The sequence below is a fragment of the Eurypyga helias genome, unplaced genomic scaffold (assembly GCF_000690775.1).
Source record: "Eurypyga helias isolate BGI_N326 unplaced genomic scaffold, ASM69077v1 scaffold8109, whole genome shotgun sequence".
Lineage (NCBI taxonomy): Eukaryota > Metazoa > Chordata > Aves > Eurypygiformes > Eurypygidae > Eurypyga > Eurypyga helias.
The window spans coordinates 6,097-19,281 of NW_010270072.1; the positions used below are offsets into that span (position 1 = coordinate 6,097).

The following is a 13,185-nucleotide window of genomic DNA, read 5'->3' on the forward strand; positions in this document are numbered from 1 at the left end:
TGCAATAAGGTCTCCCCGGAGCCTTCTCTTCTCCAGGCTGAACAAGCCCAACTCTCTCAGCCTGTCCCCAGGCTGATCACGCCTCTTTTGATACAGCCCAGGACAGGGGTGGATTTCTGGGCTGCAAGTGCAATTGCTGGCTCATACTGAGGTTCTCATCAACCAACAACCCAAGTCCTTCTCCTCAGGGCTGCTCTTTATCCATTCTCCACCCAGCCTGTACTTGTATTTGGGATTGCCCCAACCCAGGTGCAGGACCTTGCACTTGGCCTTCATCTTGATGATTGGGGTTTTTTTGTCTAGAAGGCCAGTGGTGTTTGATTTTGCAGTGCTGGTCTCAGTTGATCAGACTCCTGCAAGTGCTTAAATAAATTGATAATGTAAGTCTTAATTCTTGTACATGTGAAACAAACTGTTACAAATTGACCAAATCATTAAAACCTCTAAGTTTCTTTATGTGTTTCTCGTATTAATGAAGTTTAAAAAAATCCAGAGTAGTTGTTCTGTGTGTATATGTGGTTATTGCAGCCTGTTCTGTCGTAGGCGTCACTTGATATAAAAACGGACTTTGAGGTGACAGCTCAGGATTAAAAAGCGGCTTTGGCTTAAATCTGATGCTCAAACTGAAGATCCACACATTTATCTCTAATATTAAAAATAGAGTGTTTCTGCAAATGTGGCATTATATTCTTTATTGAGCTGTTTGGGGAATTCCTTGAGGTAGTTTTTCCATGCAGTATCTATTTCTGCCAAAGGCACAAATACATCAGTGTTGCAGTTTTTGTTAAATCATCCTGTTATGTACAGTGTATTTCACTGGGATTCATACTCTGGACCATTATATTCCTGATAGTTGGTAGAAGATTCAGAAAGTTTGCTTGTAGTCTTAAACACTGCTGTGCCTCTGTCTTGGGAAGTAAAAATGGGGAGAAGAGTGAAGTCTACTACAATATAATTTATAACCAACTCTTTTCACTTTTCAGATGTTCCTCCTGCTGATCAAGAAAAGCTTTTTATCCAGAAGTTACGGCAATGTTGTGTACTTTTTGACTTTGTTTCTGATCCACTAAGTGACCTAAAGTGGAAGGAAGTAAAACGAGCAGCTTTAAGTGAAATGGTAGAATATATCACACACAATCGCAATGTGATTACAGAGCCTATTTACCCTGAAGTAGTACATATGGTAAGTGATTTAACAGTGAGCGTTACTTTGAATTTTTTCTTAAATTCATGGTTGCTTTTTCAGCTGTATCAATTTATCTTAAGAAATCTTACTGAAATCTTCAAAAAAGATAACTGTGTATGTGTATCTGCAAAATGGTAATAGAACAGTGCTGTTAAATCCCATTGCCAGTGTTGATTCCTCTTTTGTGAGTTAGAAACTAGACATGTATGTGAAGCAGAAATAAATTGCAGTTTAAGTTGGTAAAAAGTCTTGTATTTAAAGAAGGAAGAAAAAAATAAAAGGTTGCACTTTTCCCCACAAATCTTTCTGGGAATAGGTGTTTATAAAAATACAGAGGAAACTTAAATACATCTCGTTGTTTAAAAAAAAAAAGGGGGGGAAAATTAAAATTAAAGAATATTAGAAATAAGAAAATAATACTATTAGAACATAATAGAAGACTAAATCACCTCTGCAGTCTTGACACCTAATCTATGCAAATCCCATTCAGTAATAGCAATTTATTTTACTGTGTATTCAGAGGCGAGAATGAGGGTCAGACTTCATTTAGTACACAGGATGGCAGATGAGGGTTGTGCTGGAACAAGCAGTGTGAGCAGTTCACGCCTGCGCTTTCTCCCTTCGCACTATCCGAATCCTAGTAGCTATACCTGGTTTGGTTTTCTGTTGTGCTTAAGCCCACCCCAGAGAAGGCCATGAAGCTCAGTTCTGATTGTGGTGAGCAGACACCAGTTGCTTGGAGTGTCAGCTGGGCTGAGGTCTGTAGCTGTTGTCTGCAATACACTGAGAACAGAAAGCGTCTTTAGATTTCTGACTACTAAGCCTACGAGAAACTCTTGTGTGACATGATGGCTTTTCGCAAGACTTTGTAGCTTGCGGTGAATTTTCAGGGAGATGAGAGAACAGTGCATCGTTAGCATAAATGTGAAGCTTCTTCAAAGATTCTAAGGATTTATAGTATGAAAGATGTTGCTTATTCTGAAGGTTGATTGTTATCTAAATCAGCCATAAGTGTTTACTGGTACAGAAGTAATTTTCATGGGAACTTCTGAGTGTGTGAGGATTATCTGTAACTCGATGTCAGACACTCACACAGAGCATTGAGGATGGTTAATGAGGAGATGTGGGATCATGGCTTTTCCCATGTCTTGATAGCTTACTTGTATCTGTTTCTGCTAATTGGTTGCTTGTTTTGGAATACTTGACTGATGGAAGGGGAGTTATGAAAGAGAATAAACTTGCTGAGACCTCATTTAGGTAAAACGGAGCTTCTGATGAGTTCTCGAATATTTATGACAGTGTTTGCTCTGTGTAAGAGGTCTTAACTACCCATAATTCCATAACTTTTGCCTTATGTGTCTACGTTATCCATCAGTTATGACCAGAATCCATTTGGCTGAAAAGTCGTAGTTTCTTCACTTTCAGATGCAACTAGGGGTAATAAAGTCTGCACTTGGTCAGCTTGGATTTGGTGGCTATCTTAATTGCCAGTGTTTTGCTGGGAGCACACAGCATCTGACAATGCTTTCAGTGAATTTAAAATACTTTGTGCAAGGTTCTAAAGGGCGCAGGGTTTTCTTGGGTGGGACTCATACAGCACTGTGATAGTGAAGGCACCTGACAAGTATTTTTAGGTTCAATTCAGATAGCTTTTTTTTTTAGGCTGCTTTTATGGAACAATTTCGTTTTGATCATCTGATCTGAAACAATTGTATTCCTCTTGCAATAGTAGTATCAGCTTCTTTTAGGTACGGATGTGTAGATCGAGGTGTACTTCTGCTGAGTTGTAACAGTAGATTTGAGTTGGTTGTGTGGATTTTAAGGAAAAATAAATCTGGTGTCTTTGTGTACTTTAAGACTTCAGAGAGACACTGATAAGTTGTATGCGGCTACTGCCACTGGATTATATTAATAAGGAATAGTGTTTTCAGTAAAATTATGAGTGTGATCAAGAAGTAGTCAGATTTGAGAGTGGTTCTTGGTTTGGAAAGTTTGTGGAGTTGGTAGTTGGCATAGGAATTAGGACTTTACTGTTTTCTGCACAGTTTGGGGCTTACTCATGTATATATGAGTATATATAGATATACCTGTGTATGTATGTGTGTCTAATTTTGTTTGGTTTTGTTAACATATTACTTAGGCCAAACACTTAAGATAATGAATTTCACAAATTGTAATTCTAATGCTCGTGCCATGTCTTCTACCCCACTCTCAGCCTTTTTGCTTCAAGTGTCTCAGGCTAATTTATAGTTAGGTCTTGTCTTTAAGCTGTATATTTAGTGGCTTGGTTCAACTATTTACTATTAAGCGTAAGTCTCCTTTGCAAAAGATATGAGAGAAATTAATTTCTAAAATTGATTTAATGTTATTCTCCAGAGTGGATGCAAGTGTTTCTTCCCTTTCTTCCTCAAAGACCCAGCTGACATGTCCTTCAAATTTTTTTTACATTACTAAGCAAAGATGTGATGAGAAAGGAAATGTTTTTATTAAATGTCTGTATAACAAATTCCATTTCTCAGCTACAATAGAGTAAGGTTGGATTGATTAGCCTCAGAGCAGGAACTTAACCTCTTCTTAAAACTACAAGATGTAGTCAAGTGTCGGAATAAATCTTCTAAATTATAAGTTTAGTTGTTTTTTCATCAAAAATGTCTGTTACAGATTGTTTGTTAGAAAAGAATATATGCCTTTTTCTTTTTAGCTTGGCTTTTGAAGAAAATGGGGCTTTATGAGCATGTTTCTCTCCTATGAGGACAGGCTGAGAGAATTGGGCTTGTTCAGCCTGGAGAAGAGAAGGCTCCGGGGAGACCTTATAGCCCCTTCCAGTACCTGAAGGGGCTACAAGGAAGCTGGGGGGGCCTTTTTACAAGGACCTGTAGTGACAGGACAAGGGGGAATGGGTTTAAATTGAAAGTGGGGAGGTTTAGATTAGATATCAGGAAGAAATTCTTCCCGGAGAGGGTGGTGAGGCACTGGAACAGGTTGCCCAGAGAAGCTGTGGATGCCCCATCCCTGGAAGTGTTCAAGGCCAGGCTGGATGAGGCTTTGAGCAACCTGGTCTAGTGGAAGGTGTCCCTGCTCATGGCAGGGGGGTTGGAACTGGGTGGTCTTTAAGGTCCCTTCCTACTGTAAGAAGCTAACTTTTTGTGTTTCTGCAGATGGGTCCTACCTAGTTCTCCGTTTTATCATATGTTTGCATGAGCTGGTTTTTTCTTAACCATCCTGAGCAAGGGCTAGTTGGCAAGGTCAAAAAAAAAAAAAAAAATCACCATCCTAGCAGAATAAAAACATTAAGAAATAACAGGTTGAGAATAAGATAAAGAATTGCAGAATAAGACAGAGCAAAGACATAGCAAAGTGTTAACGTATTTTCATTAAAAAACAATTTAGAAGTTGTACAAAAGTATAGAAACCCACGTGGGGTGGGCTGTGAACCTGGAGTACTCGGCCAATGAGGAAACAGGGAAGGGGGGCTGAATGTGTTGGGAACTAGGGTATTTAAGATGTATTCTGTTGCTGTTGAGCTGCTCTCTCTCCCTCTTGCTGGGAGAGGGGGGATTGCCCACCATTGCAATCACAGATAAAATGCTGCCTCCCTGAGATCCTGCCTGAGCCGAAGTCATTGGCCTCCATGCGTTTCTCCCACAACCCAAACCATTCTGTGAGTGTGTGTTCTGTTGAGCACTAGTTAGTCAGAAGCACAGACACATAGGGTATGTGTTCTGTAGAACTTGTTGAGGATTGCTAGCTTTGCAGACTATAGATGCAAATTAATGCTGTTTTCTACCTCAGGGAAGGATGGGCAGTATCTGGGTTGTACCTGTTTTAAGGGAGTCTGTGGAGGTGAACATCGGTACAAGTATTCGCTTCCCCAGCTCGCCAGCCAGAGGGTACTGGGGAGAGCTGAGAGGTGGCTAAGGCGGTTGACGGTATGGAGGTCCAGGGTTGTAGTGTTCTCAGAAAGGAGTTGATCACAAGCATGTGTAAATATGGATTCCTTATTTCTGTAGCTTCCAGAATAATTTCCTTAGTGGTGATGATGAAGTACTTGTGGATGGTAGATTAATGTTTTTGTGAAGCACATAGCCTAATACTGCTTTTCAAAATTGATAATATATGGCAACACATCTAATTTTACTCAGCAACTGAAGCAGTTTCTACTGCAATTTTTCATGCATTATGGAAATCAAATTACATACTTGTTATACCCATGAGAGGTTGACGGGTGTGTTCAGTTTTGGAGTTTTGCAGGTGTGATTTATTTGCAGGTAGTTTTTTGGGTTTCCCCCTCCCCCGATCTTTGGTGTAGAGTAAGAGATGTTGCAGTGAATGGAAGTGCACTACTTGTGGCTCTGTGTAGGTATTAGGATGGCATTATTCACAGAAATGTAGAAGATGCAGACTTTTGGATTGTATAGCTTGTCATTCAGAGCATGTCAGGCTTCACTCAGGCTGCTCAGCAGAAGGGAGGAGAATGCTTTTACTCTTATAACACGTGAGAGTATTTTCAAGCAGAATGGGCCACCAGAAAATTATGCACAGGGTCCTTAATTGCCATTACAGCAAACATACCTGTGAAGCAGTAAAAGATACAGATTGCAAAGGACATAACTTAGGAGGATGGGAGAACAAAAAAGGAAAAGCAAGCAGTCAGTGCTAGCAACACAGAAAATTTTGGCACACTAGCCCAGTTTTTGTGAAGACTCAAATTTCATAAATTGGCATGGGGCTTGTGGGTCGTGTTTTTGGAGGCGGGAAGCTGGGGAGGGGATGTGTTTTAAGTTATGCTGTGTTTACTTAATACTTGTGTGGGAAATTTGCCTTAGAGGAAATTAAGCTTTGCAGCTTGTGTCTTGTCTGTTTGGTCAAAAGGCTAAGAGGTTAGGGATCAGGTGTTTGACAGAAAGGTAAAGGTCTTGCTGATATTAATTCCTTGTAAATTTTCCTAAATTTCAGTGGCTTAATAGACAAGAGAGTTTCAGGTTTGTGCCTTCACTGAGAGATGCTGCACCTTGATTTGGGCAGTTTCGTGTTCTGTTGGTAAGGGATATGTATAACACAAAACAGATCAAATCAGACTTCATTGGTTCTAGCGCTCATGGGACGAATTATTCTGGGTTTGGGTTTTAATTCTTTATGTTTGATATTCTCAAAAAGGGGGGAAAAAACCCTAACCCCCGATAAACAAAAAAAACCAAAACATTGTACCTAACACTTTACATGACTCAGCGTTTCTTCTTTATAGTGAGAGCCTGAGACTTTCTCATCTAGGAAAGGCTAATTATATTTCCATTTGATTAACAACCTTGTTTTATATTTCAGGTCTAGTCTTCCTGGGTTTGTTTACTTTGAGTATCATTGATTACTGTAAATTTTCACTGTGTTTTCTTTAAACAAATGTTGAAGGTTATTAGTTGCTTGATGTCCATGCCTTTAAGAAGGGGAACAAAAAGATATTTTACCTTTAATTCTTTGAAATAGTAATGACTGATACAGCAGTCTCGGTCTGTATCACACCTACATCTCAGTTGCTGAAATGAAGGAATATTCTGAAGAAATGTAAGAGCATCAAGATGACTGTTCCTTAATGGGAGTATGATCTAAGTCTTGCAGATCTAGCTGATGTAGTTTGATACTGCCTCCCACTGTCTGCTCTGCCATCTGTCAGCTGTGAGATGGCAGGACAGCTCGTACCTATGCTCCTTAGCCCTGCCAGTTAATAGGTAATTCACAGCGTTATTTGAAACTGTGAATGGAGGTGTTAATGAGAAGTCAGAATGTGAAGAGGGAAACGCGGCATTCTTGTTGCTTTTCCCAGAGTCCCACCAAAGATGGATGGAATGCATTCCTTTGCAGAGTGCCATCTTTAAACTGAGTTTAATCTTTCAGAGATTTTGAATAATCTTCAAATGATCAGTAAGAAAGCTTTGCTGTTTAAAAACAAACAAACAAACAAAAAAAAACACCAACCAAAAAAAAAGCTCAGTAAAACCTGAGAAAAGAATAAAAGTGTGTGTATGGCACATGCGATTATTATCTGCGATGGAATTTGAACATAATAATGTTGTGGCTTAACAAATAGATTTTTAAATGTGATAGTGGAGTAAATCTTGCATTCTGAATAGCTGCCTTACATGTAAACTCAAACTTGTGACGTTTACAGCTTTTTCCTTAAATTGAGCTGTATTATACAGTGTAGGAACCTTTCAGCTGATGAAATAAATGAAATGTTCTTTTGCATCCTCAAGTAAGACATTCAGTTCAGTGCAAGTTCCAGTGGAGTAATCTTTTTTTTTTTCCCCCCAGCTGGTCCTGAAGATGCCTTGTTCTGGCATGTTTGCTGAGCCAAGTACTGAGTTTCTTGAAAAGGCTCTGTAAATGTTTCTGCTGTTCCTGATGATGTAACCTTTTGCAAAGAATTTTCTGTTTCCTGGCAAATCTGCTTCTCTGCCCTGTTGTTTCTTAATTTGCCAAACTTAGGAAATATATTCTCAGATTTTTCCCTGAATACTTGCAAAAATACACCTCCAATCTGTTACAGCAATAGAATATCAATAACAATGTGTAAGTTAACTCTTAGCAGGTCTTGTGGTACGTTATTTGGGCTGGAGTATATGTATGCCTTATGCTGAAGCTTCATGTAGCCGGATGCAGCTGATTTATCAAATCAGTTTTGTGCAGGAGGTATTCAGCATAGCCACGGTTCTTGTTGTGAGCAAAGCTTACTGAAATTTACTTCAAAATATCTTAGTATTTTTATAAAGCACAAAATGATCTGTATATTTGAAAGCAGAATTTACTTCAGTGTTGTAAGTACGAATAGGCTTGAAGATCATTTCTTTATGGAGCCTAATAAACTCAGTGAAGGGTTGGGACAGTTCACCACTATGCTGAAATAAGACTGGTTTTATTTTGGCAATCTGTTCAGGCTGCTGAGAGACTTGAGACTTTTGCCTCAAAGGATCGTTTTGAAGTAGTGGAGGCAGTTTGGGACCATATACTGATTGAATTTATTTATTTATTTATTTTACGGTTCTGTACAAAAATAAGTTTAGGCTGTTTAGGCTGCTTGGTACTGGCTTGATAATGAGTAAGCAACAAAATAGAACACGGAAGTCTCTACTGGGTGCGCTTACGTGGCGAAATAGATTATGTTTTTTCTACTTGCTCAGCAATTTGGTTGTCTCCTACCAAGTCTACCCTACCTAATGCTCTGGATTACAAGGGGAATTGAGGAATTACTCTTCCCAGTACTGACAGCTATAGCTGTCTTGTATATACAGATAAAGGCTTTTTCTGGCTTTCCTGCTGGCACGCACAGAAACCTGTTCCCTCCAACTGGCTCAGAAAAGTTTTAATTATGAACTCCTCAGGGTGTGAGAACAGCCATTTGAATTGCTAGCTAGTTGTTCCTTTCTTGTCCACAGGGAAGCCAGCTGGTTTTGCTAGCTGTCATTTTAGGTGCAGAATTTAGGATATTGCGAATCTTTTAAATCTTTACACCACTCTAGGTAAGGTTACTCTTGAGAATGCATGCTAAATTTATCCCAAAAATCATGCAAGATTTTTTTTTTCAGACAAGAAATATGTGTTACTTTGCGATAATATTCATTGTATAAAATGATAGAAGTGTGAGTATTTCTGATAATATTTTTTAAATTTAAATTAAATTTAAAAAATCAAGCTATATGCATTTAACAGTGACGTTGTTTTGCCTGGAACAGGACCTCATAGAAAAGGTTTCTGTCCGTATGACACAGAATTGGGTTTTTTGTCATTATTAGGGACTTTGAAACTCTGTTCGTGTTAAAGGAGTTTGTGAAGAATGCAACTTTGGTTCATACACAGTACGAATATGTGTCTAGACAAGCACTTGGAAGCACAGAAATAAGTTATCTGTGTATGTATCAACAAGTTGAAAAGCAATTCATCTTTGTAGTCTGCTCCACTTCCATGAGGATGCTATATGGTTTTCAAGGGGGTTGAGAATTCAGATGAAGTGGAAGATTGAAGGATTAGGACCTGTATTTCTCCCCACTGAATACCCCTGTGATGTCAGGTAGATGGACATGGTTTAAGAGAAGAACCACTAAGGCAGAGAGAAAAGAATTTGGTTTTGAAGTGTTTCCTTGTGTGTATACCCGCAGTGTGAAATGAAACTGATAATGTTTTGCAGAGAAGAACAGTTGTAGGTAATCTTTGTTTTGCATCTCTGCTTCTGACTTCCACTTTCACAGGTTGTTGCAAGGCCTTGTAAAATGAATATATAAAAAAACATTTGCATAAACATTTTGTATACATTTGCTTGTGCTTATAAAACCGGTGTGTGTGCAAAGAGATCAGAGAAATATCCTCATAAAACATGTCCTGACAATAGGTTTGTGCTTTAAAGAGTTCTGCATGGAAAAGTGTTCTCCAAGGTAAAAATCTTTATAGAAGAATGAATGTACGTTCTTAATGTTTAAACTACGAGGTTATATAGCTTGTATTTTTGCAAATGTTGATGTAAATGGTTCATGTAAAGAATTCCCAGTCAGAAACATCTTTGAAGTCTTTTTTTAATCATTGACTTGTTTCAAAATTCTTAGACACATGTGATTTCAGTTTGCAGTTAATATGTTTCGAACATTACCACCATCTTCCAATCCGACGGGAGCAGAATTTGATCCAGAGGAAGATGAACCAACCTTAGAAGCTGCGTGGCCTCATCTACAGGTATTTAAGGAAAGCGAGGAAGTTATAGCCGAACAACACAATTTTGATATTAAAGTCATTGTTTATTGACTCCCAATTGTTTAGTTTGTGTTAATCTCGAGTCAATTACATTTCTCTGCAATATTTAAAATATTTCTTGAATTTAAACTGGTAATCTTTTTTAAAAATTTCAGTTAGAGTATTAGAGGTTAAAGGCTGGTATCTTGCAGTGCAGATGTAACTGCTGTGATTTTAAATAAGCTTCAGTTTCTCACTGTGACTGCTTTGATCTGACTCTGGCATGGCTCTAGCTTTCTGAGGTACCGTGACAAATGGAGAACAGAGAATTTTCAAAACACGTAGTTCTGGGCATGATGAATGTCACATTACTGTGTGTCGTTTGAGTAAAATCTAGTGAGGGAGCTCAGCAGAATTTCAGTGCTGTTTAAGAAACCTTAAGTTTTTGTACTTTGTCAGGAGAGCAAGAGTAAAGCTTTTACTGTGTGGTGTATAAATAAAAGCATAGTGCAGTTCTGAGTAACTAATTAGTAATTATGTGCTGCTTATAAAATGGCTCCTTGTTTAAAAGACTAATATATTTTTCATTGTGCTTTTTTCCAGCTTGTTTATGAATTTTTCTTAAGGTTTTTAGAATCTCCAGATTTCCAACCTAATATAGCTAAGAAATACATTGATCAGAAGTTTGTATTACAGGTGAGGTAAAAAAAGAATTTTTAACTTCAAGTTCTAAATTATTTTACAGTGCATTAGGTTCAAGTAAAGTGCATCTCTTCTTTTCCTTCTCTGCAGCTTTTAGAGCTCTTTGACAGTGAAGATCCTCGTGAAAGAGATTTTCTTAAAACAACTCTTCACAGAATATATGGGAAATTCTTAGGCCTAAGAGCTTACATCCGGAAACAAATTAATAATATATTTTATAGGTATGTCAGTATCTTTGTGTTGTGGTGCATGTGATCAGATACACAACTAAAAATACTCCCAAAACAGTGCTAGCAATTTTTTTAATTCTTAGTAAGTTTATACCCAATATTGCTACATCTAACAATAATTAATACCGGTCTGGGAGATTTGAATTGGGGTAGTCTTGCATACGGCATAAATTTGGCAGCTGAAATCTGAGTTTGTGTGAATCAGTGGGTGGTTTGGTGTCTTCATCTGTTAGCCTTTCTGTGGTGTTTTTTTTTTTTCTTATTGGGTGGTAGTATCTGTGTTACAGTGGTGCTTTAATAAAATGTAGTTCTTCATGATGCAGAAGTTGGGCTCAAATCGAATGAGAGGTCTGGAAGTTGCTTGCGGGAACATACTTACTGCCTTTTCTTTCCTCAGAACTGAGGTGTACCATTTAAGGCTCATGAGATGTTTTGTTTGGGATTTGGTTTTGGTGTGCTTTGTGTGGGTTTGGAATTTTTCTTAATTGCCATAGAAAAAACTGTAGTATTATCACTGACACAAAAAAAGTGTGAAGATGAAAAATGAATCCGCTGTATTACAAAAAAACTTCAGAAGTGTGGTTTTACTGCCATTATGTCAAGTGTGAATGCAAGATTACAGTGCCTTTTTAAAAGTCTTTTAGTTGGGGTGTGCTTCTCTTTTCTACAAAATAACTGCGTTGTGTATTAGTCTTACATTCCTTCCATTATGCTTCTGTTTTTATCTACCACTGCTGTTTTCATCCCAAAATGAACGTATGAAACTACCCCTTTAAGAAAATGGCAAAAGGCTGCCATGTAGTGGGTGCCATCTCATGAATGGCACCCGTCAGTGCCAGCTGTAGGGGGCGTTTATCTTCCCTGTCTGTGGTAACAAGCAAGCCTTTGGAAGAGATACAGAGGGGCTGCTTTAGAAGAGTTAGTAGGCCTTCAGTGTCTTGCAGACAATTGCTCTTGACTGGACGTGTCAGGAGTCAGTGTGTCTGAAGGAAAAAGGACAGGTGTATCTTTCAAATAGAGATGTAAATATTTTTCCCTATCTACAGATTTTATTAAATTCATCCAAAATGCATAATTTTGTAAAAGATCTGAACCAGATGGTACAGCAGCATCACAGCATATTATAATGCACTTCTGAACAGTGCTTTTATTTGCCAATTCTTGCACTTCGCTTGCTTTATCCCTGAAAGTAAGGTCTTTAAAAAGCCTTGCACCAGAACTAAGAAATGTTCTTGTAATTAGCTCAACTTTGCAGTAGTTTGTATGAAAGCATGTTTTCAACCCAACGTGTGTATGGGAGATTGTATAGTTTGCAGCGTAGAGACTACCTTTCTCTACCAAGTTGTGAGGGGAAAAAATATTAAACAGGAGACCGCATTTAGTTGTATAATATTTAGGAGCCAGAAGCTAAAACATTTTGCATCCAAGTGTAAACTAGTGTTCCTGGCTATGAGCACCAGGGAGGAAAGTTGCTTCAACTTCTGTCTTGAATTAGTGGATCGTGAGCGATAAGCTCTTAAACTATACGTAGAATTTCTCAAAATACTCCCTTTTCTTATACTTTTTCCTGCAAGTCATGAGTTTGTTACTGTGCTTATCTAAGAAAAATGGGTGGTCTTTTATTTGTCTTTTAGTCACTAACCAGAATTGCATGAATTCTGTCCCGTTACTGCTTTAATGTTGTTTTTTCCAATGTAAATTTTTCTTTGATTTTCTTTATTTAATTATTAAACTGGTATGTTCCTCTTAATTAATTCCAAAGCTTTTTTTCTCATTGTCTTCAGTCTTGCTTGGAATTGTTCTCCTGAATTATACAGAAAGGGTCTTTAAAGTGTCACATCAAGTATTCTGGATTAAAAGGAGGTGTTAATATGTCAGTCTATGACAAATTTTGAAACAGAATAATATTTTCTAATGAGTGGAATTATTTTAATAGAATCACAGCATGGTTTGGGTTGGAAGGGACCTTAAAGATCATCTAGTTCCAACCCCTCTGTCATGGGTGTTGTCTCATATTTGCAAAATAACTGAAGTTGTTCATAGAACTATCTCAATAAATTTACACTCAGGCGATGGGGAGGAAGTGTGGAAAGGTGATTGAATGCGTATTAAATTACAATGCTCTGTCAAAAGAAAATTCAGGAAACTTGGACTTCCTCTGTTTATTGCAGAGCCTTTTGTATGCACAGAAGTCTCTAATGCCGGAGAGCGTTTTAGATCCACAAGTAGTAACTGTTTGAACACCTTGTGCTTGCTTGCACTTTAGAAGGTTGAGTCATGGCATTTGATTATGCCATATGCTCTTGTTATTTTAATATTTAAAGTGTTGTTTGCTGTGTTCAGTTTTGCATTATT

The 13,185-nt window shown here is 38.1% G+C and overlaps 1 protein-coding gene across 1 annotated transcript in view; it reads left to right on the forward strand.

Annotated features, from left to right (window-relative positions):
* LOC104514576 (serine/threonine-protein phosphatase 2A 56 kDa regulatory subunit gamma isoform) overlaps window positions 1-13,185 on the forward strand; it is a 29,713-nt gene that overhangs the window by 3,535 nt on the left and 12,993 nt on the right. Inside the window, exons 2-5 of the mRNA XM_010158306.1 lie at window positions 972-1,183; window positions 9,791-9,901; window positions 10,502-10,594; window positions 10,691-10,821. Coding sequence (XP_010156608.1) covers window positions 1,115-1,183; window positions 9,791-9,901; window positions 10,502-10,594; window positions 10,691-10,821 — 404 coding nt within the window. The 5' untranslated portion in view covers window positions 972-1,114. The remainder of the gene's footprint in view (window positions 1-971; window positions 1,184-9,790; window positions 9,902-10,501; window positions 10,595-10,690; window positions 10,822-13,185) is intronic.